Source organism: Vidua chalybeata, chromosome 2 (assembly GCF_026979565.1).
Source record: "Vidua chalybeata isolate OUT-0048 chromosome 2, bVidCha1 merged haplotype, whole genome shotgun sequence".
NCBI classification, from domain to species: domain Eukaryota; kingdom Metazoa; phylum Chordata; class Aves; order Passeriformes; family Viduidae; genus Vidua; species Vidua chalybeata.
The window spans coordinates 32,973,202-33,000,747 of record NC_071531.1 but is presented as its reverse complement, the minus strand read 5'-3'; the positions used below and the strand labels follow the sequence as shown (position 1 = coordinate 33,000,747).

Here is a 27,546-nt window from a genome sequence, read left to right as displayed (position 1 = left end):
AAAATATCTTCCAACTTATTTTTCAGATGAAGCTGTGTAATTTTTTTTAATTGAAGGTGGAGAGTGTTGTTGTACTGTTGATTTACCAAGTACCTACAGGTATAGAGAAGGAGTGTGAATGACAGCAGACAGCCTTTCTTTCTGAGTCATTTTTATTAAAGCCTTTTTTCAATTTTTAAACTCAAAATAAGGCAACACTGAAGCCAGAGCTTCAGCTGCAGGCTTGCATTGAAAAAGCCCACTGGGTATAATGAATGCCTGCAGTGTCATTGGGGAACATATGCTGTAAGATGGAGCTGGATGCAAAATGCAGAGGCACTGTGGAAGGGAAACCTGGGGGTCTGCCCCTGCCTGGACAGCTGCCCCCAGCAGTGGTGTGGCGGGTTTCCTTTCCACAGGCAGGGGTGTTGCCAAGCAGACTCCCCTGAGAAGCTGTAAGACTGACCCTGGAGCAACCATCTGTGTAACTGGGCTAAGGAAGAGAGTGCTGTCCTCCCCTCCCCTGAGAAAACAATGTTGTTTTCTTTATTTCTCTCCATCCTTGTGAAATAAAAGTACAGAACCCGCATACTTTATCAGGAACTGTAGTGATAGGACAAGGACTAATGGGTTCAAACTGAAAGAGATGGAATTTAGCTAAAAGATCTGGAAGAAATTCCTGACTGTGGGGGTGGTGAGGCACTGGAACAGGTTGCCCAGAGAGGCTGTGGGTGCCCCGTCCCTGGAAGTGTTCAAGGCCAGGTTGGATGGGGCTTTGAACGATTGGTCTAGTGGAAGGTGTTCCTGCCGATGGCATTGGGGACAAACTGTATGGTCTTTAAGGTCCCTTTCAACCAAAGGGACCTTTATTTGTACTCATTTATTTATGAGTCCAAATAAACAGTTTGTCTAAGGCTGAGGGGTTGTGTTGTCTCTAGATGGAAACCTGAAGACTCCAGACTCTTGTCTTTCTCTCCATCTTTGAGGCTTATCTCTTTTACCTGTGACATGACAGTCCTCCATCCACTGGGGTGCTCAGTTCCTCTGTCCCCAGCTCCTTTCAGCCCATATACACAGCTGTGCCCTTTTTGATTAAAGTCCCAGCACTCTGTATACACCAGACACAAAGGGCAGCTAGCAAAACCCATGCTGAGCAGGTGTGAGCAGTCTGTGATCGAAGACTTCATCCTGAGCCATGCCAGGCTAATTCCATGTGAACTTAATTTCCTTTCTGGGGTGGTTATTGCTTTTGCTGCTCCCTTTCTCATTCTTTGCAGAATGTTCACAGTGGGAGTGTTTACTAAAAAGTGAGAGAGCTTTTCACAACTGTAGTTGTAGTTTTCACATGCTGTAAGTGCTGTGTTTCAGTGCTTAGCTTCTGTGCTAAACTTCAGTCTGGTCCAAAGCACTGCTGTGCAGCCTTGCTTCCTACTACCTGTGCAGCAGCAGGATCAGGAACAAGTACAGAAGAAATGCTTGTTGAGAACAGCTGCAGGAGAGAGCAGCATCAGCAGAATGCAAGAATGGCAGCAAACCGAGAAGATTAAAAATGGGTGTGGAGGAGTGAACTGGGTGAGAGGAAAAGAACTCAAAAAAGAGAAGGTGTGGGGGTTGGTCAGGAAGGTGAAATGGTGCAATTGAAAGGTGTAATACCAGAGAATATTAATAGGGTAAGGCAAGTAAGTGTAGCAAGAAAGATCTCAGCACACTTAACCTAGAATGAAACAATGCTTAAAACTTTAGCTTCATTTCAGTCTGTAGAGAGGTCAAGTGTTGCAGAAGGGGTTTCTGTACATTAGTTAGTTCACTCAGAACTCGGTTCTGTGAGAATTAATTAGTAAATCAGTACAAACCCTCTCAGCCATCTAGCCCCATCAACAGCAGATTTTTTTCTATTTTACATTTGTGACATATCTTGGGCTTCAGACTTAGGTTCACAGATTAAGCAAACCAAACACCTCTGTGAATTCTTGTAGCACAAGTGCCATTGCAGAGGGGGGTTGCATGCTGCAGGACAAACTTCAGAGACAGGCCCTCTCTCCTTGTTCATCTAAGTGGGATACTTTTGGAGGAAATCTTAGAGGCTTAGGCTTCTCCCATGCCATCACAATGGATTTATGAATAAAATAACTGGAATGAACAAATTAATTTTTTCATTTTTGAAATATGTGCATCCTCCACTCGAGCTTCCTACAGAGGGATAGCATTTCACCCTATATTTTAACTTTAGGAAGTTGTATCTCTCTTCCAAAGCTTTAAGATGTGGAATGATGCTGCAGATGCATGGTACTGGCCAGGCTGCCCTTTGAAATACCTCGTTGTTACTTGCTGCATCATCATCATCCACTGCAGATGCTGCTGCTGTAGAATTAGTATGTGCTCATCCATGTGCTCCTGCTGGCTGCTAACACAGCAGGAAAAGATAAATTCACTCTTGTGGTGCCTTGCTAGCAAAAATATAGTGACTCCAGCCAGGTGCTACAGGAGTGCTGAGGTTGCACTGTATTCTCTAGTTGTGGGCGAGTTTTCTTACTGATGCTGTAAAAAGGAGTAGTTAGTAGACATACACATGCTGGCAGGCTTCAGGAAAGGCAATTCTGGACTACCATCACTCACCAGTCTTGATCTAGGGTTCATTCAAAGAGCTGGAAACTCCCCCATTCCTCATCTGCTAGTAGAGTGCCAGACCTTCCTCTTATTGGAAAGTGCTTGAATTCATATTGAAAGAGAAGTTACTTGACAAACATAACTAATTGTTCTCCGAGTCCTGGTGGTTAGTGTGTCAGCAAGCCATTTCAGCTCCATGACAGCATCCTTAACAATGTTGTCCTGACCTTTATTATCCTGTGGGAGGAACAGTACTGACTCACTGAAGTGTGGCTTTTAGGTTGCATTAATGATGCTTCTGTTGCTTACTGATACTGCCCAGAATTCAGTTTTCCAGGTGATGACTGGTGTATCACTGAGCACTTGAACCTTGCTTGCACAGTCATAACACAGGCATTGCTTGTGTAAAGAGAGGGCAGGGATGGGGATTGCTTGCTGGGATGTTTCCCTGCAGGAGACAGAAGCTGGACAGGTGGCAGTGTGGATTGCATGAAAAATTCGCATGTGACTGAACACAAAGAGCTTTTAATTTAGGAAGCTGAGATTTTTCTAAAAAAAAAAAAGAAAAAAAAAAAGAAAAAAAATTCCTCCCATGCTATTAGCCTCATGTTCTTCCCCCAGTCTGTGCCTGCTTTTGGAAGCCTGCAGTTATTGTAAGCCACATCACCCTGTAGGAGTCTAATACTAAATTAATAATTTCTATTATATGGCCATTCTTCTGGGACTTGCTATGATGTTTGGATGGGATAATACAGTGCTGGAATTTTTTTCTCTTTTTCACATATTAAGCCTTTTTTAAAATTCCATTTGCAGATGTATTTTTGAAAGCTTAACAGTATGTCAAATCTGTTGCACAAAGGACTGTCAGCTGCTGTTTGCTTTCTTCTGTCTTTTACTTTAATCGGGCAGGCCAGTAAATGATGTGAAAAGCGTTTTGCTTTGCTCCTTCAGCTTATGCAAATCTTGTTGCTTAGGAACGGAAGGGAGCTCCAGTCCCAAAAGGAACATCTTAGGCTGATCTGCGTGGCAAAAAGGCAGATTGTCCTGTCCAGAGCACAGAAAAAGAGCATTCTAACAGAGAAAATACGTCGTGTTGCTATTCTCTGAAGTGCTTTGGCTAGCAGGGTGTTAAAATGTTTTCTTTTCAGTCTGAATTTATAGGTAAGCAGTTGAATGGCTGAAGTGTTAGAAATTTAATTAAAATAGAACTAAAAGGGCCTTTTTGAGAGAGATCTTGGAGGTTAGAAATAAAAATTAATATTTTCGTAATTGCTGTGCTGTTCTTGGAAGAGAAAATCCATTCCTTTTGTTCTCTTTCCATTACAAGGGCCCTTTGTGATTGGAATCTCATGGTTTAAATTGAGCAGGAACATTACACAGAAAATTGAATCAAATTTTTGTAATAGAAAAATTATTTGATTTTTTTGCAGTACAGTAGCATAGAAAAATGGCACAATGGGACAGAAGAAACCTGAAAATGTGTTGCTATAGGGATAAAACTTAACTTCTGCTGCTGTGTGACCAATTCTATTCTTGTGGGAATGTTGTCATGGAGTTTACTGTGGTTGGTCCTGAAGACCCCAGTTCAGTAGGCCAGTCAATCATCTTTTTAAATGTACTTTCATTTGAATTTCTTTCCTGCAGTGTGTGGACTGTGGAATATCTTTGCTTCTCTTTTGGTTTTTTTCTTTTTTTTGTAAATAATATGCTTCTCTTCTCCCTCTTTAACTGCAGTACATACAATTTTCCTGATTTTCATCACAGAATTCTGTCTTTTTAAGTAGGTAAGCTTTGATTTATTTTGCAAAAGGCATTTAAAATGATTTATTAACATTTATATTAATATATAATCATTTATTTTAGGCAAAACCACTCATGTGGATACACATTAATGGATTGCACGGCAATTTTAATCTTCAGTAGCCATGATACTATATTTAAAGATTCAAAGATTCTGCTTTTGCAGACTTGGGAAAGAAGAGACAGCATGTCAAAAGAAGTTGCTGTTTAAAGTGTAGACATACTTCCTCTTTGTCTTATTTTGAGCCTGGGAACATATACAAGTACTTGGAGATCAAATGCATCTATTTAAAAACAAATGTGTCCAGTGGACTGCAAAAAGGCATGGGGCATCCCCTCCCAAAATAATTTTTCAGTCAAATAAAACACTATTTTCATCTGCAAAGTCAGAAAATATTCAAAAATTTCTACAGTCCAGCAATTTTTTGTCATTGAAACTCCACCTTAATTAACTCACTCTTTGGCATGATGCCTCTCCATATTTTTAATGTGAAATATTTTTTTTTGCATCTTTAAATTCCAGTCTTGGAGAGATTTTTGGGTTACTTAGAGAATGCTGTAACCAAAACCAATTCCCTTGATGTCCCAAAACACCTCTGCTTCCTTGGGTTGCATTCTCAAGCTCATATTTGCATGTGCTTTATTGCTCTTGGATTTGCATGTGTTTTATATGCTGGTGTCCAGGGCTTGCGCTGTACTGGGTGCAGCTGGAGGTTGGGTGTGCTGAGCACATCTGCTCATCCCACTCACAGGCCTCTGAATGTTCTGTGGTCACTTCTCCTGCCATGGGGAAAGAGAGAGAAGCTGTGCTTGAGTGGGTCAGGCTTTGCTGATCCCAGCTCAGAGTGTGGTGCGAGGCCCCAGGCCGCCAGCTGCAGCCCAGAACTGCTGATCCAACCCTTTGTGACCAGGGGCCCCAAACTCTCCTCTCCAGGCTGGGAACTTGCCCTGCAGTTTGATGACTATAGGATGTGTTTTTCCTGGACTGTGTCAGGCTGTTAGAAGTGTAGCTATCTGCATTTTGAATCGATGCATGCTACATTTAAACTCGGTTTTCTGTGAGCTTTTGGTTAAATAAAGTTAAAAGATGTGGAGAACAACTTTTTTTTTTTTTTTTTTTTTTTTTACCCAGAGGTGTATTTAAGATACTGGTATAGTGTATATCATGGTATCAAGAATGGTGAGATAAGATCAATGCTGATATTCCTCTGACTCTTCTCGCCCTGAGATTCAGCAGTGGCTCAAATCTTTGCACACTCAGCTCTTCCCATGTGCCTGGCCAGGTGCTGTCAGAGGTGCTGGGATGGATGTGTCTTTTGGGGTAAGGAGGGAGAGGGTCTGTCAAGAGACAGTAGCAGCAGTTGGGCTGCTCCGAAGAGTACAGGACTTCAGGAGAGGTTTGCTCTGCTGTCACTGCAGAAAAAAGTGCCTGTCAGCTGTGGGATTTAGATTTTAATTATTTTTGTTTATTTCAGGGAAGTTTAACGTTGTAACTCCAACTTCCATAAAGTAAAGCAAGAATTGCAATAGGCACAGTTGTGGTCACTGTCTGATCTTTCCAGTATGCAGCAATATCCCAGGAGATGTACTCTAAGGAGCTGACAGCAAAAAACACCTGGAAATCCATTTCCAGATTGTTATCTGCTGCAACGCACCGTGCTTCAAGAGGGAAGCATGCTGTGTTACTGCTCTGATGGTTGTGTGAGGATAAATCCTTAGAGATTTCAAAGTGAAAGTGCTTAGATGTCCTCAGGGTGTCAAACCTTTGAGTGAATGATGCAAAGGAAAAAAGTGACCGTCAGCTGTGGGATTTAGATTTTAATTATTTTTGTTTATGTCAGGGAAGTTTAACATTGTTACTTCAACTTCCATAAAGTAAAGCAAGAATTGTCATAAAGTAAATGCCTCTGCCTGCTGTGTCTAAATCTTCTGAAGTTCGCTTTCACTGTTGCTTGATATTTTCTACCTTTATTTTTGTAGCTAAAGGATTGAATTGTACTGTTTATCAGTTTTCTGTGGGAATGTTCACTTGACAATCTTAGTGCAGGTGATAATGACAGTTTGCAAGTAATTTAAATGGCATATGTACTTGTATTCTTCAAGGACTTTCAATTCTTTCCCTGTGTATTTTCAAGATACTCAATATACCTTTTGGGTTTTTTGAAATGTTTACATGATACCAACCTCATCATTTCCCTGCCTTGTCTAACACAGCCATAACTTTGCATCTGATAACTTTTGTGGTGAAGGGCTTTATTTTTCACCAGTAACAAGTTATCATCAAACCCAGTTATTTGAGGTAGAACTTTTATGTTGGGAATCAATGTCTTTTTGAAACTCAGCTGGATAATTTCATAAGACCATTAGAGGACATTTCGGGAAGTCTTGGCCATAGGCTAAAGAGGAACTGTATGGTAATTTCTACATTTATAAGAAAATCTCAGTAAGGGTACTGTTATCTAAGTTCATTTGCCTTACCCACATTTACATAACTTGGTTGCTAGCTACAAGTTATATCTGTTGGAGTCTGTGCACTCCTACTGAACATGTATGAGAACTGTCTTGTCTCATCAAGCATATTTTTCCTGTTTTAGGTATTAATAGGCTGAGTCCTGCTTAACTCTGTCACTGAAAGAAAGCTTAAAAGCTTGTTACTTAACTCTCAGGTATTTGGGGGATTTTTTTTACCTCTAAGTTTGAGAACAGAATAGTTACAGCAATCCTTTCTCTCTTTCTCTCACAGTGATTCTGAAATTAATGCTTTATTATCTGCTTTCTCAGTCCCTATCTTCTGTAGTTCTTACTATTTCTTCTGGTCAGTTTTCCTTTTTTTATTTTTTTTTGTCCAAAATATTTTTCCCCATAATTTGCTCCTGTTCATATTTTCTTACAAATAATCTGAAGCTTCAGGAGGCCCAAAAGAGCATGGCTGAGAGATGCATGCTGGCTGTTTTCTGATATGCTTGGAATTGATATGCTTGGAATATAGACCTTCTGCAAAGACTTACAGACATTATTCTGTAAGGATGGAAATGTGGAAATGATATCTCTGCTAGGACTGACAATCATCTCCTCTAGATACCAAATCAGTTGTTGTTATCAGGGCACTGCTTACATGCAATTGCAGGGCTGAGAGCAATGGTGCAGAATTATGACATTTAAAAAAGGTTGCCAACTCTTTTTTTTGTGAATATTTTCAATAATAATCTGGTTCTGAAGTTAAATCAAAATGTAAACAATGCTAGAGGAACTTCCTTTTTATGGCTTGATTTTTCACATGGACAAAATGTGAGAGACAGCACAGTGCACTTCTCCACAGCACAAGCTGTTCTGAGCAGGTCAGGCCCGTGTGGTGCTCATCTCCTTCAGAAATGAAGAAAAACAGGATATCCTCGTTTAAGCTAGTCTGTGGCCTTTCGCTAACATACTAAAAAAAACCCCAAACCCTGGGATTGATATCTCTTGACCCTTGGACATGGTGGGACTTGGTACTCTGAGGCAGAAGATATTTTCAAACAGGGGTTTTCTTGCTTTGAAATCCAGAAAAAGGAGTTGAGAACTGGCATAGGCGTTGCTCTTCCCTGCTTAGAAAGCTGTGTGTGCTCATCAAACACCAACATTTAGCAAAACAGCTTGCTGGTGTATGAGATTCTCTCTCCTCAAGGGAGAATGTCAGACCATGAATGTTGAATGTTCACTATTAAGTTGTGTACAACCATGAAAACATGTTCTTGTTCATGCATTTTTACTTTAGTGCTTTAAGGATGGGTCATAATCCAAAGATAAGAAAAATATTACTTCAGAAGTAATGCTTACATGTCTTCTGCCCAAGAAAAGCTGTCCTGGGAAGTCTTATGTGGGTACAGAACTGAAAATACAGCTTTGTAGGAATTTAGAACAAAAAAATTCTCAGTTTGGGTGAATGTCCTCATATAACTATAATGATGAATATGACTACAGTATTTTAGTCTGTTCTCATTTACGTAAACTCCTAATCAAACTTTTTTTTAGTAGGTCTTTGAAGTTCTGTGCCATAAAGGAATCTGTTAAAATATTAGCTCTCCTGCCCAGTAATTTCATCTGTTAAAAACTCATGACTATTAAAGAGGCAAAGCTATCCAAGTTTGTGTCTTGGGAAATTTAGCTTTTCTTAAATTAATTTTTCTGGGAAAAAAAAAAGTCTGGTTTTGCCAGCCCTTCATCATTGTACATGAGAAACAGCTGTTGTCTTTTGGAGCTTGTTTATCAACACAGATAAAGAAGGGGAAAAAACCCCTGAGCCAGTTCCAGCTGTCACCCTGACGCTGCTGTTGTCAAAACTCCTCTGCTCACTTCTGGAGGGGCCGGGGGGGGGGAAACGTGAATCACGCCCTTGCAACATTTGCAAATGTGTCAAAGCTGGGCAGGAAGGAGCTGCTTCCTCTTTCATGTCTTGCTAGATACTGGAGTGCAAAGGCTGGAGAACAGGGACATTAAACTTGGCCAATGGAGCACAAGGCGTGTGGATACCTTTGGCAAAATTGCAAAGCGGAGCTGTCAGCGAGCAACCTCAGAACCAGAAGACATTTACAGCTGTCTGTGCTCAATGGCTTTTGTTTTCCTGCATTGAAGAATGCTGATCTTTGGGAAATCATGCTGAAGGACTTCAAAATATGTTCCTTCCCATATTTCTTTTCACAACCCAGAGGGCAGCAGGAAGCTTTTGTTTCTTACTTGTGCCTCTGGCCTGTTAGTAGGGGTTTCCCAAAACTGTGCTATTAAATAGATGGCAGTATAAGTCAGCTGGGATTTTGGGTTCTATTATTAAATTGTTTTCTAAGTATTAAAAACAAATCCACGGATAGTCTAATGTCCTATAGTCTGAACATAGCTGATGCTGGAGGAATACTGTGCAGCTGTAAATATTGAGGCCAAAAGCATGCAGGTGTGCTTTCAGAATTGAGATGTATGGGCCACATCTTCAGAGTATTCACTTCTAGTACTGAGGAGGTACAAGTCAGGAACTTGGATTTTGTTAATATCTGGCTCTGTTCAGCAGGAGGGGCCCAAGTGGACCATGTTTTAGGAGGAGAAGGAAGATGTGGGAATGGGGAGAGGGTGATGATACTTACCTTGCATGCAGTGACACCTCCCCTTTACATAGATGCAGTAGTTTTTGGTGTAGAGCGGCTGGCCATTCTTCACTTTGGGTTTTAGAACAATTTTTGTAGTGCTTTCTTGGAGCCAATGCTTTGTGGCCATTTGCCTGTCCAGTGGGGGAGAGGGCTATGGGCCCATTGATCCCACCCTGTTACATCCCAGAGCATCTGCACACTGGGTGTTTCTACTTTGACAGGGAGGCAAGAGGAAGTTCTAAGTTGGAAGGAGCCTCTCAGTTACTGTTTTCTTTTATAGCTAAAGCTTGATTTCTAGATACTCAGACTCATCTATAAAGTGCCTATAGATAGAGACTCATCTGTAGATGTTCTGATTACTTGGCAGCTCAGTTTTCTCTAGGGTAAAACTATTCAGTCTGACCTCCTCACAGAACTTTTGCCCAGCCATGGAAGTTTTTTGGCATATGTTGATTTATTGAAGGGAGGACACCATGTTCTTTGCCGGTCTCTAATTTGAGAATAATTGTGGCTCTTGTGTTGGAGCTTGATCTGGGTGTAGGCAGGTGTTGGTCAAACATCCTGGCACAAGTTTGCCAGTCAGCACTCCTGTCAGTCCAGTCCTTAATCCCTTTTTTGGCAAGGATCACAAATTGCACAATATGATCACTGGTTTATTTATTTATTTATTTAACAAAAACTGATATGCTCAGGCTGGGAACAAGGTTTGGGCTGGGCATTCAAGAAGAAACAAACCTATGAATCTTTCTGTTGGTTATTGTTTGTAAAGTTGTTGGCAAGCTCTCTCTCTCTCCATATGTGGTATATTAGCTTTGCAGTCATGGCTTGGTACACAGGGTTGGTCTCTGAAGATAGACAGGTAATCACTCCTGCTTGCTTTCTCTCCATAGGTTTGGATTTTGGTTCTGTTTTTTTTTTGTCAGCTGAGCCCTTCTTTGGAGGTAAAGCTGCAGTTTCTGTGGATCTTTCTCCAGGAATATATAATTAGGCAAGAGAAAGTGAGGAGGTGTTTCTGCCAGGCTAATAAAAGTGCAGTGAGTGGTGGGATCACCAGCCCATACCAGCTGTCTGAGTTTTTGTCAAAGCTGCATTGGGATCTGCTTGTACCCTCCCTGTATGTGGGGATGAAACACCTCCATAGGGGTGTCACATGCCAAGCAGGGTCCTGTTCCTCTGGGATGTGGGTGCTCAATGTTCCTTTCCTCCTGGTTAGAGCTGAGGGCAGTACTCAGCTGCTCCTTGCACCATAGATGTATGGTTTTTCTCTGGTAAATGAGGGAAAATAACTTGCAAAAAAATGAGACATCCTGATTAGAGGTATTACCTTAAAAATCAATTTTTTTTTCACTCCATTGAGGAGAATGCATAAATCATTATATGAAAGTGGATGACTGAGTTGTTCCATCCCATGTTTTCTTCCTAAATTTTCACAACATCACAGAATGGATAAGTTTGGAAAGGTCTACAGTAGCTCACCTGGTCCAACCTCCCTGCTGAAGCAGAGTCATCCTGGAGCACATGGCACAGGATTGCAGCCAGACAGTTCTTGAAAAGTTCCAGTGAAGGAGACTCTACAGTTTCTCTGGGCAACCTGTTCCAGTGATTGGTCACTGGTCACAGATGGCCCAGATTTCTTCCCATTGCTCTTCTAAGTTCAGAACCCCAGGTGCAGCAGCAGTCAAAGGTTTATAAAGATTGCCTGGCCCTGAGGAGTCTATCATCAGCTGCCCAAAACAGAACTGGATGTCCTAGGGCATGAAACACTGGAGACTGCTGGCCCCTGTTGACAGCCTGGTCTCCTGAAGATGATGTGGTTGTAGAAGCTGTAGTGCATAAAGTTTTGAAAGTACATTGGCTCAAAACTGAGCTTTAGAATCATAATTTCCTCTATTTTTGATGTATTTCTAGTGTCCAGCAGTGGGGGAGGAGAAACATTTCTCGAGTCCTAAAAGTAAGGGCAGGGATGTTAGTCTGAAAAGTTTAAATAAAATTTGTGTTTGAAAATCAACTGGGTTTCTGTTTGACTGTTGCCCTTCTGTTTTGGTTGAAGGGAAACTTCCCATTTCCCACAATATAAATAGTTGCCTGCTCTTCGTTGTTACTCATTTGTTTGCCATGTATATAGTAACACATATAAAGTTATATCTATGTGTATACGTCTACATACCTACATTTATGTATGTATTTTCTAACCAGGTGCAAAATGACTGCTCAAGTAACTCTGGAGGATGCCTTGTCCAATGTGGATCTCTTGGAGGAATTACCATTGCCAGATCAGCAACCGTGTATTGAGCCCCCACCATCATCTCTCCTCTACCAGGTATTTTCTCATTATAGGAAAAGGTTTTTCCATTTCCCAGTGCTGTTAAGAAAGAGTATGTTTTGCCCAAAACCAATTTGTGTTTATATTGGCAATATATATAAAAATTCTTTTCATAGAACCGTAGAATGGTTTGAGTTGGAAGGGAATTTAAAGATCATTTAGTCCAGCCCCTCTGTCATGGGCAGGGACACCTTCCACTAGAGCAGGTTGCTCAAAGCCCCAGCCAGCCTGGCCTTGAAGACTTCCAAAGATGAGTCAGCCACAACTTCTTTGAGCAACCTGTTCCAGTGCCTCACTACCCTCATAGTCAATAATTTCTTGCTAATACCTAATCAAAACCTACTCTTAGTTTGAATCCATTCCCATTTGTCCCCTATGCAAAGTTCTTCTCCAGCTCTCTTGCAGGACCCCTTTAGGTCCTGGATGTTGCCATAAGGTCTTCCAGAGCCTTCTCTTTTCCAGGCTGAAAAATGCCAGGTTCTCAGTTGTCCTTCAGAGGAGACATGCTGCTACAGAAGACTTAATTCCATGTTTTCCTTTCTCTGCAGCCAAACTTCAACACTAATTTTGAAGACAGAAATGCATTTGTCACTGGTATTGCAAGATACATTGAGCAAGCTACTGTCCATTCTAGCATGGTAAGTAGATGTTCCGATACACACTTCTGTATTACATAGAACAGAAGGAGAGGAATGTGTCTTCTTGCAGTTCATTAAAAGAATTATGGTCACAGAAAACAGGTTACCTACTCCCTACATCCAGGGGGAGGTAAGATGAAAAAGTGTGTGGCTTTTCTTTTTTTTCAAGTGCACTTCTTAAAATTTTTTTAATTGCCTTTCCTCTTGAGCAACTAATATTGTTCCCTTCTTTCATGGCATTCTTGGAAAATTAGGAATACTACATCTTACAGTTCTAGAGTCCAGTTCACAAATGGTGGAATGGGCAGATAAAGCACCTGGTTACATGCTACTGAAAATTATGTATGTTTACATCAATCTACTTTTAAAATGATATGATTACTCCTTTACCTGTTTTGATTATTTGGATATTGGTATACCTCTCCTTTGCCAGGTAAAAAGTTGCTCTGCATGTGCTGACTCTTTCATCCTTGAACATTCCACCTGGGGTCCCTGAATTTAAAAAGGAAGAATAAATCCCATCACCCTCCCCCATCCCAAGATCAGCATTTCTATTTATACTTATGGATCACAGTGTCAGTAGTTTTGGGAAGAAAGAGCAACACATAAACTAGTCTAATTGGGGGAGATAATAATTGATGATGTATCATTCAGCATGCCATACATGTGTGTTTGTATATATACATTGTGATAAGAGAAACAGGTTCATTTGGACAAGAGTTTGGAATTCACAGAAGACAGGATATAATCCTTTTGTATTACAATTATATTTATATTGAGTGTGTTCCCTACAGAACGAAATGCTAGAAGAAGGCCAGGAATATGCAATCATGTTATACACATGGAGGAGCTGCTCAAGAGCCATTCCCCAGGTAACGGATGAAAACTCTACTGTCATGCAATGTGCAAACTTCTGTCTTGTTTTAGGGTGGAATTACATAGACAGATTTGTCAGTGAGATCCAAAGTGGAGTCTGCTTTGGTTCCTGAATTGTTAAGCCGGGCATGCCATAGAACAGTGTCTTTTAGCACTTGGGGACCAGTTGGACTTTATTTTTTTTATAAGGCATCTATAGAAATACCTCATGGGGTTTGTGTCAGTCTTACTTTTTGGATCAAGAGCAGTGTAGGGGTACTGTATTTTAAAAGGAAAACATTTGATTGATCTGCTTGAGGTAAACATTTCAGTCAAGAGAATGGACTCTTCCCACACCCCAGTTTAATTCTTAAATTCAAAACAGGTAACATAGCATGTAATGATTAACATTCAGGTTAAACATGATGTTTCTAGACACTGCTACTCCAAGGTAGTACACAGTGCATTCTTGATCTGTATACAAAAAAAAAAAAAACAAACCCTGCTGTGAATAGGGCACAAGTCAGTTTCTAGTGTCTGGGAGTGGCTGTACAGGAGTGGGGTGGGAAGAATATTAAGAGGCACCAGAAAACTGAACACAATTACTACCATGAGTTGACTCCTTCCTTTTTTTACAGATTTGTAATGCAATTATTTTTATACTGAAATGCAAGGAAGGTTTATCCTGTGGTTTAAAAATTTAGAGTGGAAGTCAGGTAATCTGTTTTAATTTATAGTCCTGGCCCTATTTTAGTGCATGATTTTGAGCAAGTGGCTTAATGTGGAAAGGTTACACCCTATACACCCTACAGAGGTATTTGACAACTAAATTACTTGCTGTAAGGTAGAAGGAACATCTTAGACTGTTTTGGGGTTTTTTTACACACAATTCAGCTTAGAAGATTAGCATAAGATTACCAAACTTGGAAATGTTTGTCTTTAAGTTTGTCTCTTTAGGACGATACTGCATTTGCTCAGGATCTTAGTTGCTGAGGCTTTATCAGGGAAAATTCCAAGTATAACAACCTCTTTAATTATCCACAGGTCAAGTGCAATGAGCAGCCTAACAGAGTAGAAATTTATGAGAAAACTGTGGAAGTTCTGGAGCCAGAAGTCACAAAACTGATGAATTTTATGTATTTTCAGGTAAAAGGAATTTTTAAAACAAAATTTGTCAGTAGGCTTGTAATTTTATATTCCTGCTTTGTATACTTCATATTGTGTGCTCAGGTACTGAACCTAGTCATTATATGTTAGAAAAAACACACCATATTCTCTCACAGAAGGGCAGAATTTTTAATGCCTGTCTCAAAAACTTGAGTCAATCTCCGTTAAGACTTTCAGCGTAAAATCAAATGTAATTGTGTATAGTTCCTATGCAGCACATGGGGACAGAGATCTGTCACTTTAGGAAGAAAGGAAATAGAAATATAATGTGTTTCACATGTATAATAAAAACATTTCAGCACAGAAACCATTTGCTGGCGACTGAGGGATCCACAAGTCTGGACAGCAGAGCAGCAGGTGCAACATTGCTATGGGGATTCATAATTGAGGCAAGCTAACCCAGTTGTTGTGACCTGCCAGCCACCCGAGCTGGAGAATAGCAGTCTGTCTTGCCTTCTCCTCCCTCCTGGCAGCTTGCCATCTATTTCAATGGACTGAGGATGTTTCCAGGCATTATTCAGAGATGGAGCAGCTAGAGCCTGTGAGGCCCAGAGCACACAGGAAGGAGGAGATTGTTTGACTCAGTAAGACCCCTGGCTGGGGAACACAACAGGAAATTTTACATTTCATTCAATCTCCTTTCATTCAAGCAGATTAAAGCTTTAAAGTCAGAACAGATTCCTTTTTATGTTTGAAGTTGCTGTCTTTTTGGTATTTGTAATCTCCATCTGAAATGGCCCTGGTGTGCGATTGGAAATAAGCCCTCAAATAAACATGTGCCAGGATGACTTAACAGAGCTAGCATGTACAGTGTGCTGTGGATTTTTGTTTGTTTGAAGGGAGCATTCCTATAATTTGCCTTTTAATTCATATATACTTCCTCACTAAAGAACATGAAATCCCTTTTTTCTGAGGGATTTTAAACTTCATAGAATCACGGAATAGTTTGAGTTAGAAAGGACCTTGAAAACCATATAATCCAACCCCCCTGCAGTGAAAAAGGGGTATTTTTTATTAGATCAGGTTGCTCAGAGCCCCATCTAACCTGGCCTTGAACACTTCCAGGGATGGGGCATCCACAGTTTTTCTGGGCAACCTGTTTCAGTGCCTCACCACCGTCATTGTAAAAAACTTTATAGCCAATCTAAATTGACCCCTTTTAGTTTAAAAAAACATTACTCCTTGCCTTGCCCTATTTTTTATTTATACTTTTAATTACTTTTATCTGCAAAGAAGAACCTTGGCTCTTGGGTCAGGCAAGCTTGGTGGCAAAAATCACTGGTGACACTTGCAGCACACATCAAATACACAGAGGAGGAGCTGCCTTGCTAGTTTTGCATACTTTAAACTTTTTTCTGCTTCACTGGAGCTTTTCGCTGGACCAGCTCTAGGTACATGATGAAACTTTTTTTCCTGGGAATGTCATGGATTTTACTCCCTGTTTTTCTGTCTTTCCCCCCCCCCCCCATTAGAGAAATGCAATTGAACGGTTCTGTGGGGAGGTGAGGCGTTTGTGCCACGCCGAGAGAAGGAAGGACTTTGTGTCTGAAGCCTATCTGATCACACTGGGCAAATTCATCAACATGTTCGCGGTGTTGGATGAGTTGAAAAATATGAAGTGCAGCGTGAAGAACGACCACTCAGCCTACAAGCGGTAAGTGGCAAGGGGCAGCAGGACCCAGCCCTTTGCTGCCAGGAATCAGGCCTCCCACGAGATGGCAGCAGTTGCTTTTTTTCTGACAGCTTTTTCTTCAAGAGTAGTCTTCCATGTGTGGGACAAGCTACCTTGAAACTAGGGATGGCTTGACTGCAGTTAGGCAGTTGAATATATCTGTTTTCTTTGTGCTGTTCTTCCAGCAGCAAAAGGCTTTTCTGCCTTTAATGCCAAGCTGTCAGATACTTCTGTCTTGGTGTATGCTAAATGCAATGCATATACTTTGTTCAGTAAAACTTCTGTTTTTAGGTTTGAGAGGAAACTGGCTTTCTGGTCACTTGTGCTACTCCTGTTCTGATCTATTCTATTCTTGGCATCCACTTTTGACATTTGTAGCTGAGACCTGTTATACTTAAGATGTTTCAGCTTTGCTGTTCAAAATCATTGTGATTGCAGGTATAGCAGGGAAGGAAGGGGGTGAGGTACCTGTGGCCAAATTTTGTACTTGAGCTACCAGATGATATCAGGTATCTTCTGTTGAACACAGTGGTCAGAGCAGCAGGGCAAGACAGCTTTATGCCAGCTCTAGCATCTGTAGTCTTCCATGTAGAAAACTATTCAGTCAATGACTAGCCAAATTTACGTGTGTTGTTTCTACTTACATGAGATTTAGTTTCTACCTCTACCTGTTGTAGTTGTTGGGCCTGGAGACCTCTTAAGCTTACTTGGTTTGCCTTTCTTTTTCTTTGGAGGTGTGTTTCTGGAGGCCAAACGCTTGTTTTCTCTAAGACGGACTTTTCCTGGCTTGTTGAGTGGCTTGGATCTATAGAGCCACAGCTGCACCCAGTTGAAGGATATAGCCAATGGTTTTTAATTTGTACTTTCATTTCCTTTTTTATTGGACCACCTAAGTAGGTGTGTAGTGCGGAATTTGGGATAGCAAACCAGTTTATTTTGGATAAATTAGGTCCATCTCTGTCTTCTAGTGAACTTTTCACCTTTTTATTGAAGAGATAGTTTTACTTACAAACAGTCCTGGCCAAGGGAAATACAGTTTTTCTTCTGTTTTTAAAGAGCTGCTCAGTTCCTGCGGAAAATGGCAGATCCTCAGTCCATTCAGGAATCTCAGAACCTTTCCATGTTCCTTGCCAACCACAACAAGATAACACAAGTAAGCTTGAATTGTCTTCTTGCAAATTACCTAATGCTTTGCAAAAGTATTAAAATAAAGCTCTTTCAGGTTGGTAGGAGCTTTTTTCCCAGTCAGTGTAACTAGTTAACTAATATCTTCTTTTTTTTTTTTTCCAGTCTTTGCAGCAGCAGTTGGAGGTTATTGTTGGCTATGAAGAGCTGCTTGCAGATATTGTGAATTTGTGTGTGGACTACTATGAAAACAAAATGTATCTAACACCCAGTGAGAAACATATGCTTTTGAAAGTAGGTTTCTTTTTGGTACAAAATTTTAAAAAGGATGTTGAAGCAGGGCACAGATTGTTTCCGGTTGTTTTTGTTTGTTTAAAAGGAACCAGATTAAGCAAATAAGTCAAATTACTGCTTTTCCCCATCATTGTCTTTTTGTTGTATTACACGCTAAAATTATTTGAAAGCTTTTAATCCATTATTGTTTTTCATAAATTGAAGTTGACCCATTTGAACTGCATCCAATTCTATGGAATTGTGTTTCTATGAAGTATAATGACAGCAGAAAGGAGCTACTGCATTTCATTTTATATGAAATTGAAATATGGCAAGATTGTTTAAAAAGCTTTTGGAAGTGAGGCTTTGTATCAAATATTTCAGGGAACAAGTATCTTGGAATTAGGATTAATAAGTCAGTTTAGTTAGCTGGACTATGTAATGCAGTAAGAGGGTGCTGGGCAGTGTGAGATATGGCTGATTTTATCAGCTGTATGTCTCGCAGTGGAAGAAAAGATACAGAGTAAGAGCTAAAAGTTTGCCTCATGACAAATATTTTGAGTCACTTCAATGTTTAACTTTTGAAGAGCTCTGTTTATTAGGAGTAAGTGAAAGTCTTCTGAAACCACACGTGAACTCTAGAGCATTTATGTTCTATCCACAAGGGTACCCAGTGTGACTTTTGTATTTAGGCCTTTTGTTCAGAAGAGATGCTTAAAACACAGTAAGTTGCTCTGCTTGGCTCCTGTAAATACTGTATAGAATCCAAGAATATGCTGAGTTGGGAGGGACCCATAAAGATCATCAAGTCCAACTCCTGACCCTGCACAGCACCATCCCCAAGGGTCACACCATGTGCCTGAGAGTGTTGTCCAAATGCTTCTTGGACTCTGTCAGGTGGGTGCTGTGACCACTGCCCTGGGGAGTCTTCCTGTGCCCAGCCATCCTCTGGGTGAAGAACCTTTTCCTAATAAATTCCTAACCTCATGTTAATTAAATACCTTGGACAAAATGTAATTAGATTTTTTTTGGATGCTTATGAGCTCTTGCGTGTATAATTCAGAGAAGCACTGCAAGCCAGAGAAGCAATCATTCAGAGATGTTAGATCTAAACTTCTGTTACCAAATCAGTTTACATGTACAGAATTTGAATAAAAGAAAAGCTCTAAAAACAGCCAGACTCTCATTTCAGTAGATTGTTTTTTTAATGCTAAACCTTACAAACAAGCATCATCTTTTAAGGGTAACTGATCAGGCTAATGCTAATGTAAAAACTGCTAATACAGGTAAAAAAATAATTGTACAGAAATGTATGTATTTAAAAATATGTTCTGTTTGAAGGAGGTGAGGTGTTTCAGGACTGGTTTTAAAATGTTACTTTTTTAATTATATGAAGAACAGATGTACAGGTTTTTACTTCTGAGGTCCTTTTGTGGAAGGCTTAATTTTTTCCTTTTTCAGGTGATGGGCTTTGGATTATACCTGATGGATGGAAGTGTCAGTAACATCTATAAGCTGGATGCAAAGAAAAGGATAAATTTAGCCAAGATAGACAAGTACTTTAAGGTTGGTTAAGATGTGATTTTAAAGGAAATTTCTCTTGCATTTTAAATATATTTAAGTAGGAAAAAAGATCACTTTTGGTTATAATATGGGTAAATAATGGTTTCCTTTCACTATGATTTATGTTACTAATTTATCTAACCTGATTTGTTCCCTGTGTACAGCAGTTGCAGGTTGTCCCACTGTTTGGTGACATGCAGATTGAACTTGCAAGATACATTAAGACCAGTGCCCATTACGAGGAAAATAAATCCAGGTAGGAAGGAGAAAGGAACAGAAAATAGAATGGAGCATCTGGGATGGGGAAGGGTCTGACCCTTGGAGTATATTTTCATACTCACCTGTTAGTCCATGGGTCTGTGGTAATTAATAGGATTTTTGCTTCATCATCTTTTTGGTGTGGGTATTTCACTATTAATGTAATGCATGTAATGAATACAACTGAAGAAACAGATGGTTTAAAAACCTTTCTATGCTGCTGAGCTCATTCTTGTATCTGTGACATTTCTTATCACCTGGGTTGGAAGAAATTAATTTTATCTTACACTAATTTAGCTTTTATTTTTTCCTTTAAATATGAAACTTTCTTTAAAAGAAATGAAGGATTTTACTAAGCAAGGTGAGCAGTAGTTGTGCATGGGTGAATAGGCATGTGTACATTGTACATTGAGCAGCAGCTTAGCTTATCTCTCCCCTACTTTTTTTTTGACTAGGTGTGCAGCACAGCAAAATAGTTGGAAAATGCAGCCAGTTATTGCATTAATGGATCCATGGTTTTTGGTTTTTGCTTTGTTTTAGTGAACCTTTCTGTGCTCCTCCAAGACCTTGCCTCTATGCAGTTACATGAATTTAGAATGTTGTGCTTTGCATTTTAATTCCTGCAGGAAAAACCCACATAGCTTGCATGTAATTGCTAAGAGAAAATCAATGGCAGTGGGCCTACTGAGCTACTAAAAATATGAGGCTACTTAACATGACATTCTTGGTAGCATGTTTTTTGTGTGCCTCTTTGTAACATGTTAATAGTCTTGATAATGTCTTTTCTATAGCTGAGAGCATACTATATACTCTTCAGAGTTCAAGAAGAATAAACAAAAAAAGTATCTGCAGGTGGCTAGATGTATCTTACAGCCTATACCTGTATTTCTGCCCTACTTTTTAATCCTTTTTGGTCTTGTTCCTAAGTGCGCTTGAAGAGAGATGCTGGTTTGTATTTCATAGCAGCAGCCTTTAAAAAAACAAAAACTCCCAAAACATAAAAGAAAAACTTAACAGTTTTTTCTTAAGACTTGGAAGAAGTGCTATTTGAACTCAGAAGGGCAGCTCATCACTAATGGCTTGTGCAGGGGTAGAGGTAGAGGTGAGAAGAGGGAAAAAGCCCCAAACAACAGAGAAGGAAAATGAGATTAAAAAAAAAAAAAAAAAAAAAAAAGTGGTGCATTATTCATCTTTCTTTGCAGTATCAGTACTATTTATTGTTAAAACTGATTTAGGTGGGGTTTTTTTTGTCTTCTGAACCAGATGGACGTGCACGTCTTCCAGCAGCAGTCCCCAGTACAATATATGTGAGCAGATGATCCAAATCAGAGAAGACCACATGCGTTTCATATCTGAACTGGCTCGTTACAGCAACAGTGAGGTGAGTGGGGTTAGAGCTACATGTGCAAATTGCACATCACTCATTAACAGTTATTATTAAGTATCTGAAAAACAGGTAAAATCTCTGGCTAGCTAAATGACAAAGCTTGGCCACCTGAGTCAAGAAAAACTGTCTGCAGGTCTAATCCCCATTCTCTGAATTATATTTGCACTATTTAAATTTAACATAATAATGACACATCATACAAACTCTAACATCTTTCAGTCTCTTTCTCTCTATGTGTCTCAGATTTATCCTAGGAATTTTGGTATGTCTCATTTAGAATGTGCTGTCTAGTCCTTACTCCAAACAGGTGCTTGTAACAGTTTAAACAAAACAAAGATTAGTAAAAGAATACAGAAATACAGATGTATACACACATTCATACATACATAGTATATAGAGACAACAAATAACTATGTATACCATATATAATTGATATCTTAAATTCATCTGCAACAATATTGTGGTCGTTAGGGATACCAGTGATTTCCATCTCTTGACCAAAATCTATGAAGTTTCCTAAGTCTCTAGAAGAAAAAGCTGATGTTATATGGTAAGGGAGGTGTTGGTACATGATGCTGTTTTAGTGCTTCAATTGATGTAGAAATTTGGCTGTGGATGCTGAATACAGCACATTCTGATGTGGATTTGAGTGTGGTTTTTTTTGGTTTTTTTTTATAATGTCCAGGTGGTGACTGGGTCTGGTCGACAGGAAGCTCAAAAAACAGATGCAGAATATCGGAAGCTCTTTGATCTCTCTCTCCAAGGCCTGCAGCTTCTCTCCCAGTGGAGTGCCCATGTCATGGAAGTGGTATGTAACATGGGAAATAAAAACAGATGAAAAAAATGTGGCTTGGTGAGGTTAGACAGAATAAAATTGCTTTGCTTTACTGGACCGAAAAATGTATATTTGTGTTTTCAAAGGATCACTGAATATTCTGAGTTGGAAGGGGCCTAACAAGAATCTTGTTCCATTAGTTTCCTTCTTCCTTCACTCCTTTTCTCCTTCTGCTTCAAACCTCATTCTTAGAGGATGGCACATGAAGTCCACAGGGTCTAATGGAGTAATGTTGCTGCTTTGAAGTGCAGTAGCTCGTAGCTCACACAGTACATTCATCTTTTTCAATTTAATGGATAGGCTGTCACCTGTGAACCTTCACCAGATATTTTAATGTTACTCTTGATACAAACATTTTGTAGACTAAGACTTCATAATTTCCTTCTAAACATTGTTTAAAATTATGTTGTTAGAAACATCTGTACTGACATGCAGTCACTGAAGAGGTGACAGAACTGCTCCAGCTGGCTGTATTTAGACATCACCACTGAGTAAATAGAAGCATGTATGGTTTTAACACACAAAAATGGATGGAAGGGCTCCCATTGGCTTTAGATTAGGCTTTTAGTCAAAAGGAAAATAAAGGCAGGAAAAGGAAAATGTGTGAGGAGATGAGGGAGGGGAAATAAAGAACTTACTGAGTTGTATCTCTATATTGTAGTAGTTTATTTTTAAAACAAATGGCAGTTAGAAAAGTGACTCTGCTTTTTTCCAATAAGAAGCTGCTTAAGGTAGAAATTGAAGAGGAGGATGGAGGAGTCCTTGTTATGCTGCAGACACTGGATAAAAGCTGTGTGCCTTAGTTGAACCAAAACATGCTCTAGGAAGGGTTGAAACGTGACTGTGTGAGAGAAGCCAGACTTGCTCCTCTTCTGCCTCAGATGTCTCGGGGACATGAAGTAATTTGCACTGTGTGACTCCACAGTGGGCATAGTTGGTGAACCAGTTTTCCCTCTCATTTGTATTTTCAATTGCCTCTTTTAAAAGCCAGTTGATGAGTCATGCTTTTCCCTGTATTATCCTATTCCTCTTTAAGTCCACAGTGTATTTAATGGTGAAATCTTGTTCTCCTTTTCTCCTCTTAAGGGAGTTTGCTGTCATCTATTCCTTGCCTCTGCAGCTCCTAGACTTGCACCCTTTATTTCTGTCATCAGAAATTGCTGCATCCAGGGTCTCTTCACAGTGGAAATCTTCCTATTTTATTATATCTCTGCAAGAAGTCTCTCATTCTTAGCTCTGTTTCTGTCCTGCTCATTCCAGGACAAACTTTCTCTTGGATTCACAGCAGGTTTTTTGGGTATTCTCACTGCTTTTCATTGTCTTTCTAGTTTAAATGGATTCCCATACTTACTTAAGTTCAAGTTTGTGTTCATCTTCTTCCTGTCCTACTGAGAATTTATTCTGATACAGAGTATCCTAATTATTTACCTGTCTCCACCTTCACTGAGTATCCATGAACATAGTTACATGCGTCATGTTCAGATAAAAACTTGCAGCATATGTTTGTTGTGCATGTTAACCCTGTCAGTGTAATGCCCTCAAAGAACTTATTCTTTGTTTAATCATTTCCCCAGTGCCCTCTTTGTAGCACTCAGGTTGCAGGGTGTGAAGCTCCTCTTTGCCATAGGTGAATTGGTGCTATTCATCCATTATAGTAGGCAAATTTATATTGATCTGTAATCCAATATTTATGCTAAGGTGGTGCCAACCAGATCTTGCTATGTGCTGAACTCAAACTGTGAGAAAATTGTATTTAAATGTGACTAGGATTTGTCACCTGATGTACCCTGATGGATACTAGGCCAGCCTGACACTGCTCAGGAGCATTTAGAGCTGTGTTTGCAGTGACTGAAAAGGCAGTATTTAAGAGAATTGCATGCTGTGCAGATCATATTGTCACAGATAATACAGCTATTTCCACACATTTCAGCCTAGTAAACTTAAAAATCAAACCCCCTGAAAAAAAACCCAAACCAACAGCAACCCAAACCTGTAGTTTTTTGGTTGTGATTTCAAATCTAAATGTGAATATTTAATCAAGTAGAAAGCTCCTCTTTTTGTCTGTGGGTCTGATGGATTTTTTTTTTCTTACGTTCTGAAGTCTTTCTGTGTTTCTCATATTTGAAGCAGAGAAGAAACTTTTGCCTGTGTTAACATTTGCACAGTAAAAAACACCCTTAAGTGCAATACCTGTTGAGCTTGAGTTGCATTTCTTTGAAATAATACAGAATCGCTGGTTATCAGGAAAAGTTTTTAGGAAAATTATTGTTTGGCATTTCCACCAGGTAGTAGTTTCAGAATTTATGCAAGGTTTGAACATATTACCAAATACTATTCTTCAAATATTCATGAAAACACTGCAGCATTTCTCAAAGCATGTTATTTGTGTCCAGCTGTGTTTTGTGTTTCTCAGGCATTTTTATTTCTTTTTGTTCCCCCTGTCTTTTTTTTCCTCTTCCGCCTTGTGAACTGCAGTACTCGTGGAAGCTGGTGCACCCAACGGACAAATATTCTAATAAAGATTGTCCTGACAATGCAGAAGAGTATGAAAGAGCAACAAGATACAATTATACTAGTGAGGAGAAGTTTGCTTTGGTTGAGGTAAGAGAAATGTTTTTCTATAGGGATTTTCCAAAGATTAATTCTATACAAAAGAGAGCATTCTCTATAAGCATTTTGCATACCCAGTGCAAAAAGACAGCCTGCCGTGTGCTGACTCTGAAACAGCCTGTGTTCCTCCATTCAGTAAATAAGAGGAGCACAGCAAGTCTATCCTTTGTCACTTGTAATTTGTTAATTCCTCTTTTCTCATTTTTTGTATTTAAAAATGCACTATTTGTGCCAATATAGAAACAGAATAAGAAAAATACATTTGTCTGGGTTTTTTTTTTTTGCAGGTGATTGCCATGATCAAAGGTCTTCAGGTGCTGATGGGACGAATGGAAAGTGTTTTCAATCATGCCATTCGTCATACAATTTATGCAGCTCTTCAGGACTTTGCCCAGGTCACACTTAGGGAGCCATTAAGACAAGCCATTAAAAAGAAGAAAAATGTCATTCAGAGGTACCATTACTGTTCTTATATTTTTCTAAATTCTTTTCTCCAGACCTTAGTAAATTAGTTGCAGAATTGCACAGATGTTAAATTTTACCTAAGTCTGTACTCCCAATCTGTCTGGCATTTGTGGTTAGCTTGGTTGGATATGAGTTGAAGTTGAAGCAGGCTGAAGTTAAAAATGAATGGCTGCCAGCATGGCTGCAGCAGGGGTTCAGGTTATCCTGAGCCTCTTAGGACTACTTTAGGAAGTCTTGTGTTCCCTGTTGTTTATTTTTATTTTAAGAAAATACAAATGCAGTAACACTGAAAGCTAAATCAGTGTTTGTATTTTGAAGAAAGGTTTCACTGTCCACTTTATGATTCCACTGTTTCCTTTCTTTGTGTCTTATGTTTATCCCACTCTCTCCTCTCTCTTCCTCTCAATGTTCTGTGTTACTTCTCAGCTGCTGCTGCTTTTGGTTTATTAGCCTTACACTTCCAGTGCTCCATCTGCCCACGCTGATTGGTGACATTTCCTGACCTTATTTTTTTTTTGTCCCAAATGGTTTGCTTTTAATCTTGACTTGTTTATCATTTGTTTACTCCCACATTTCATTGCAAAGCTCTTAGAGGTAAAAGTCCTTAGCTAATTAGGCTATTGCTAAGTGCCCTGGCTGCCACAAAAATATCATCATAAGCTAAAAATAAATAAATTGCTCCACATTATCAGGTTTACAGGGAGAGTGTTTTTGTCACAGGATTTTAATGAAATAGAAAAATATTACTTTCATACCTGCTTAGATTTGGGATGAGACTTTTTCTTGATCATTCAGTGTGCCACAGATTATGTCTGACTGCGTTCCTGGCAAGTTTCTGAGTTCCAGTTCAGTATTTGGACCTAAAAGTGTGAAGCTGTTTGTGTAAATTTCAGCTGAATTCTGGAATCTGAATTTCTTCTGGAAACAGGAATTCTGCTTTTTTTCATTTTAAGCCAACATTGTCTCTCTTTAATTTGGTTAATAATCTACTTTGGTTTGATTGAATGTTAATTGGATGCATAGTGAATATGTATTCATATTAGTATGAATTTGGTTTGATTGATCCAACTCTGGGGTCCTCAACACAAGGAAGATGTGGACCTGTTAGAAAGGATGCAGAGGGCCATGAGGATGATCAGGGGGCTGGAACACTTCTGATATGAAGACAGGCTGGGAGAGCTGGGGTAGTTCAGTGTGGAGAAGTAAAGGCTCTTGGGAGGCCTTATTACAGCTTTCCAGTAACTTAGAGGGGCTTATGACAAAGAGGGAGAAGGACTTTTTTATGCAGGCAGATAGTGACAGGACAAGGGGCAATGGTTTTACTGAAAGAGGAAGGCAGGTTTAGATTATGTATTAGGAAGAAATCCTTTATTTGGAGGGTAATGGAGCACTCTAACAGTTTGCCCAGAGAAGTTGTGGGTGCCCCATCCCTGGAAGTGTTCAAGGCCAGCTTGAATGGGGCCCTGAGCGACCTGATGTCATGAAAGGTGTCCCTGCCCTTGGCAGGGGGAAAGTTGGAACTAGATGGTCTTTAAGGGCTCTAGACTACCTTTTCTGATAAACAGCATGGAGTGGTTATTTTGTGGGTGTGTCATTCTTGAAAACATTGGTGAAATTCTTTGTTCTTGGTTGGAATTACCCTGAGGTCCTGAATGCTGTTGCAAAGTTTCTGTGCTCATGGAAGAATGCTTAAAAAAAAGTAAGGTGTTCTATCAGGGCACTTGGATGTGCTGCAGTCTGAAGTTGTGGGAATTGTGTTCAGTGTTTTGCAGGCCATAAGGAAGACAGTGTGTGACTGGGAAGCAGGACATGAGCCATTCAATGACCCAGCTCTAAGGGGAGAGAAGGACCCCAAAAGTGGTTTTGACATCAAAGTCCCAAGACGTGCAGTTGGACCCTCCAGCACCCAGGTATTTTCCTGTGTGGTGGTTGTGATACCTGTCAATAATTGTTCAATTATTGCATGTTTTCTTTCTGTCCTGAACTATTTTAAAATTGCAGGTTTTATTGCGGTCTTTTTTTAATGCTAAAAATCTACTCTGATTTATATTTGCAAAATTAGATGCGCATAACCAAGATCCTCTGCCTGGATTGCTGTAATTTTCTACTCTGATACATATTTTTTCCAAGGGTTCAATCTCTTTAATTTGATTTTCTGGGAACAAATATTTTCTCATTGAGCTCCTAATGTATTTTTGAACTATATGAATTATTTCTTGATTGACTCAAGACTGACTTTTATCTCTGGTATGGCTGGTGAATTTTTTTTTCTTAAATCACACTATTCAGTAGATGTCTAGTAGTTTTAAAATATGTTTAAAATATAAATTAATGTCTGTTAAAATATGGGAAAGTATATGGCTTCTGACAAAATCCCAGTGTTCAGTAATGAATGATAAAGCTGGTCCTTAGAATCTAATTTGTCTGCTGCTGCCACTAAAATGAGATATTTCAAAAGTTTTCTGTGGTAGTCACCAAAATCCCATACCTAGATGCTCATTCTTGTTACCTCCATGTAGTTATCTTTCTTTTTTCATTTGTGGATGTGTTTGGAGAATGTATGGTCTGATATTCATAGCTCATCTGAGAAAATGAGGTACTGAGTACTTGGGGTGAAAGATTGAAGGCAACTGTGGTTTGTGAAGACAATCTTTTATTACCTAAAATGTGGGGGAAAGAGAGCACGTATGGTTAATAATTTTGGATAATAAAAAGCTGCTTAGTTTGTGATAAGATTGGTTTAATGAAGATAATTAATTTGATTTGATAATTGCAGAAAAATTGTTTTGATTTCTAATTTCCTGGGGTGAAAGAAAAGGTTAAATATCACCACCAGTTTGCTTCTCCTGTGCTTTAAGGACTTTACTTCACCTTT

The 27,546-nt window shown here is 39.5% G+C and overlaps 1 protein-coding gene across 2 annotated transcripts in view; it reads left to right on the top strand.

The window, feature by feature from the left end:
- Positions 1 to 27,546, top strand: part of CYFIP1 (cytoplasmic FMR1 interacting protein 1) — a 75,028-nt gene that overhangs the window by 5,560 nt on the left and 41,922 nt on the right. For both annotated transcript variants that reach the window (XM_053936412.1, XM_053936413.1), the window contains exons 2-15: positions 11,697 to 11,820; positions 12,372 to 12,461; positions 13,256 to 13,333; positions 14,361 to 14,462; positions 15,956 to 16,137; positions 17,212 to 17,308; positions 17,446 to 17,574; positions 19,015 to 19,119; positions 19,281 to 19,372; positions 20,638 to 20,755; positions 21,447 to 21,569; positions 24,072 to 24,197; positions 24,494 to 24,660; positions 26,434 to 26,581. In XM_053936412.1, coding sequence (XP_053792387.1) covers positions 11,704 to 11,820; positions 12,372 to 12,461; positions 13,256 to 13,333; positions 14,361 to 14,462; positions 15,956 to 16,137; positions 17,212 to 17,308; positions 17,446 to 17,574; positions 19,015 to 19,119; positions 19,281 to 19,372; positions 20,638 to 20,755; positions 21,447 to 21,569; positions 24,072 to 24,197; positions 24,494 to 24,660; positions 26,434 to 26,581 — 1,674 coding nt within the window. In that variant the 5' untranslated portion in view covers positions 11,697 to 11,703. The remainder of the gene's footprint in view (positions 1 to 11,696; positions 11,821 to 12,371; positions 12,462 to 13,255; positions 13,334 to 14,360; positions 14,463 to 15,955; positions 16,138 to 17,211; positions 17,309 to 17,445; positions 17,575 to 19,014; positions 19,120 to 19,280; positions 19,373 to 20,637; positions 20,756 to 21,446; positions 21,570 to 24,071; positions 24,198 to 24,493; positions 24,661 to 26,433; positions 26,582 to 27,546) is intronic.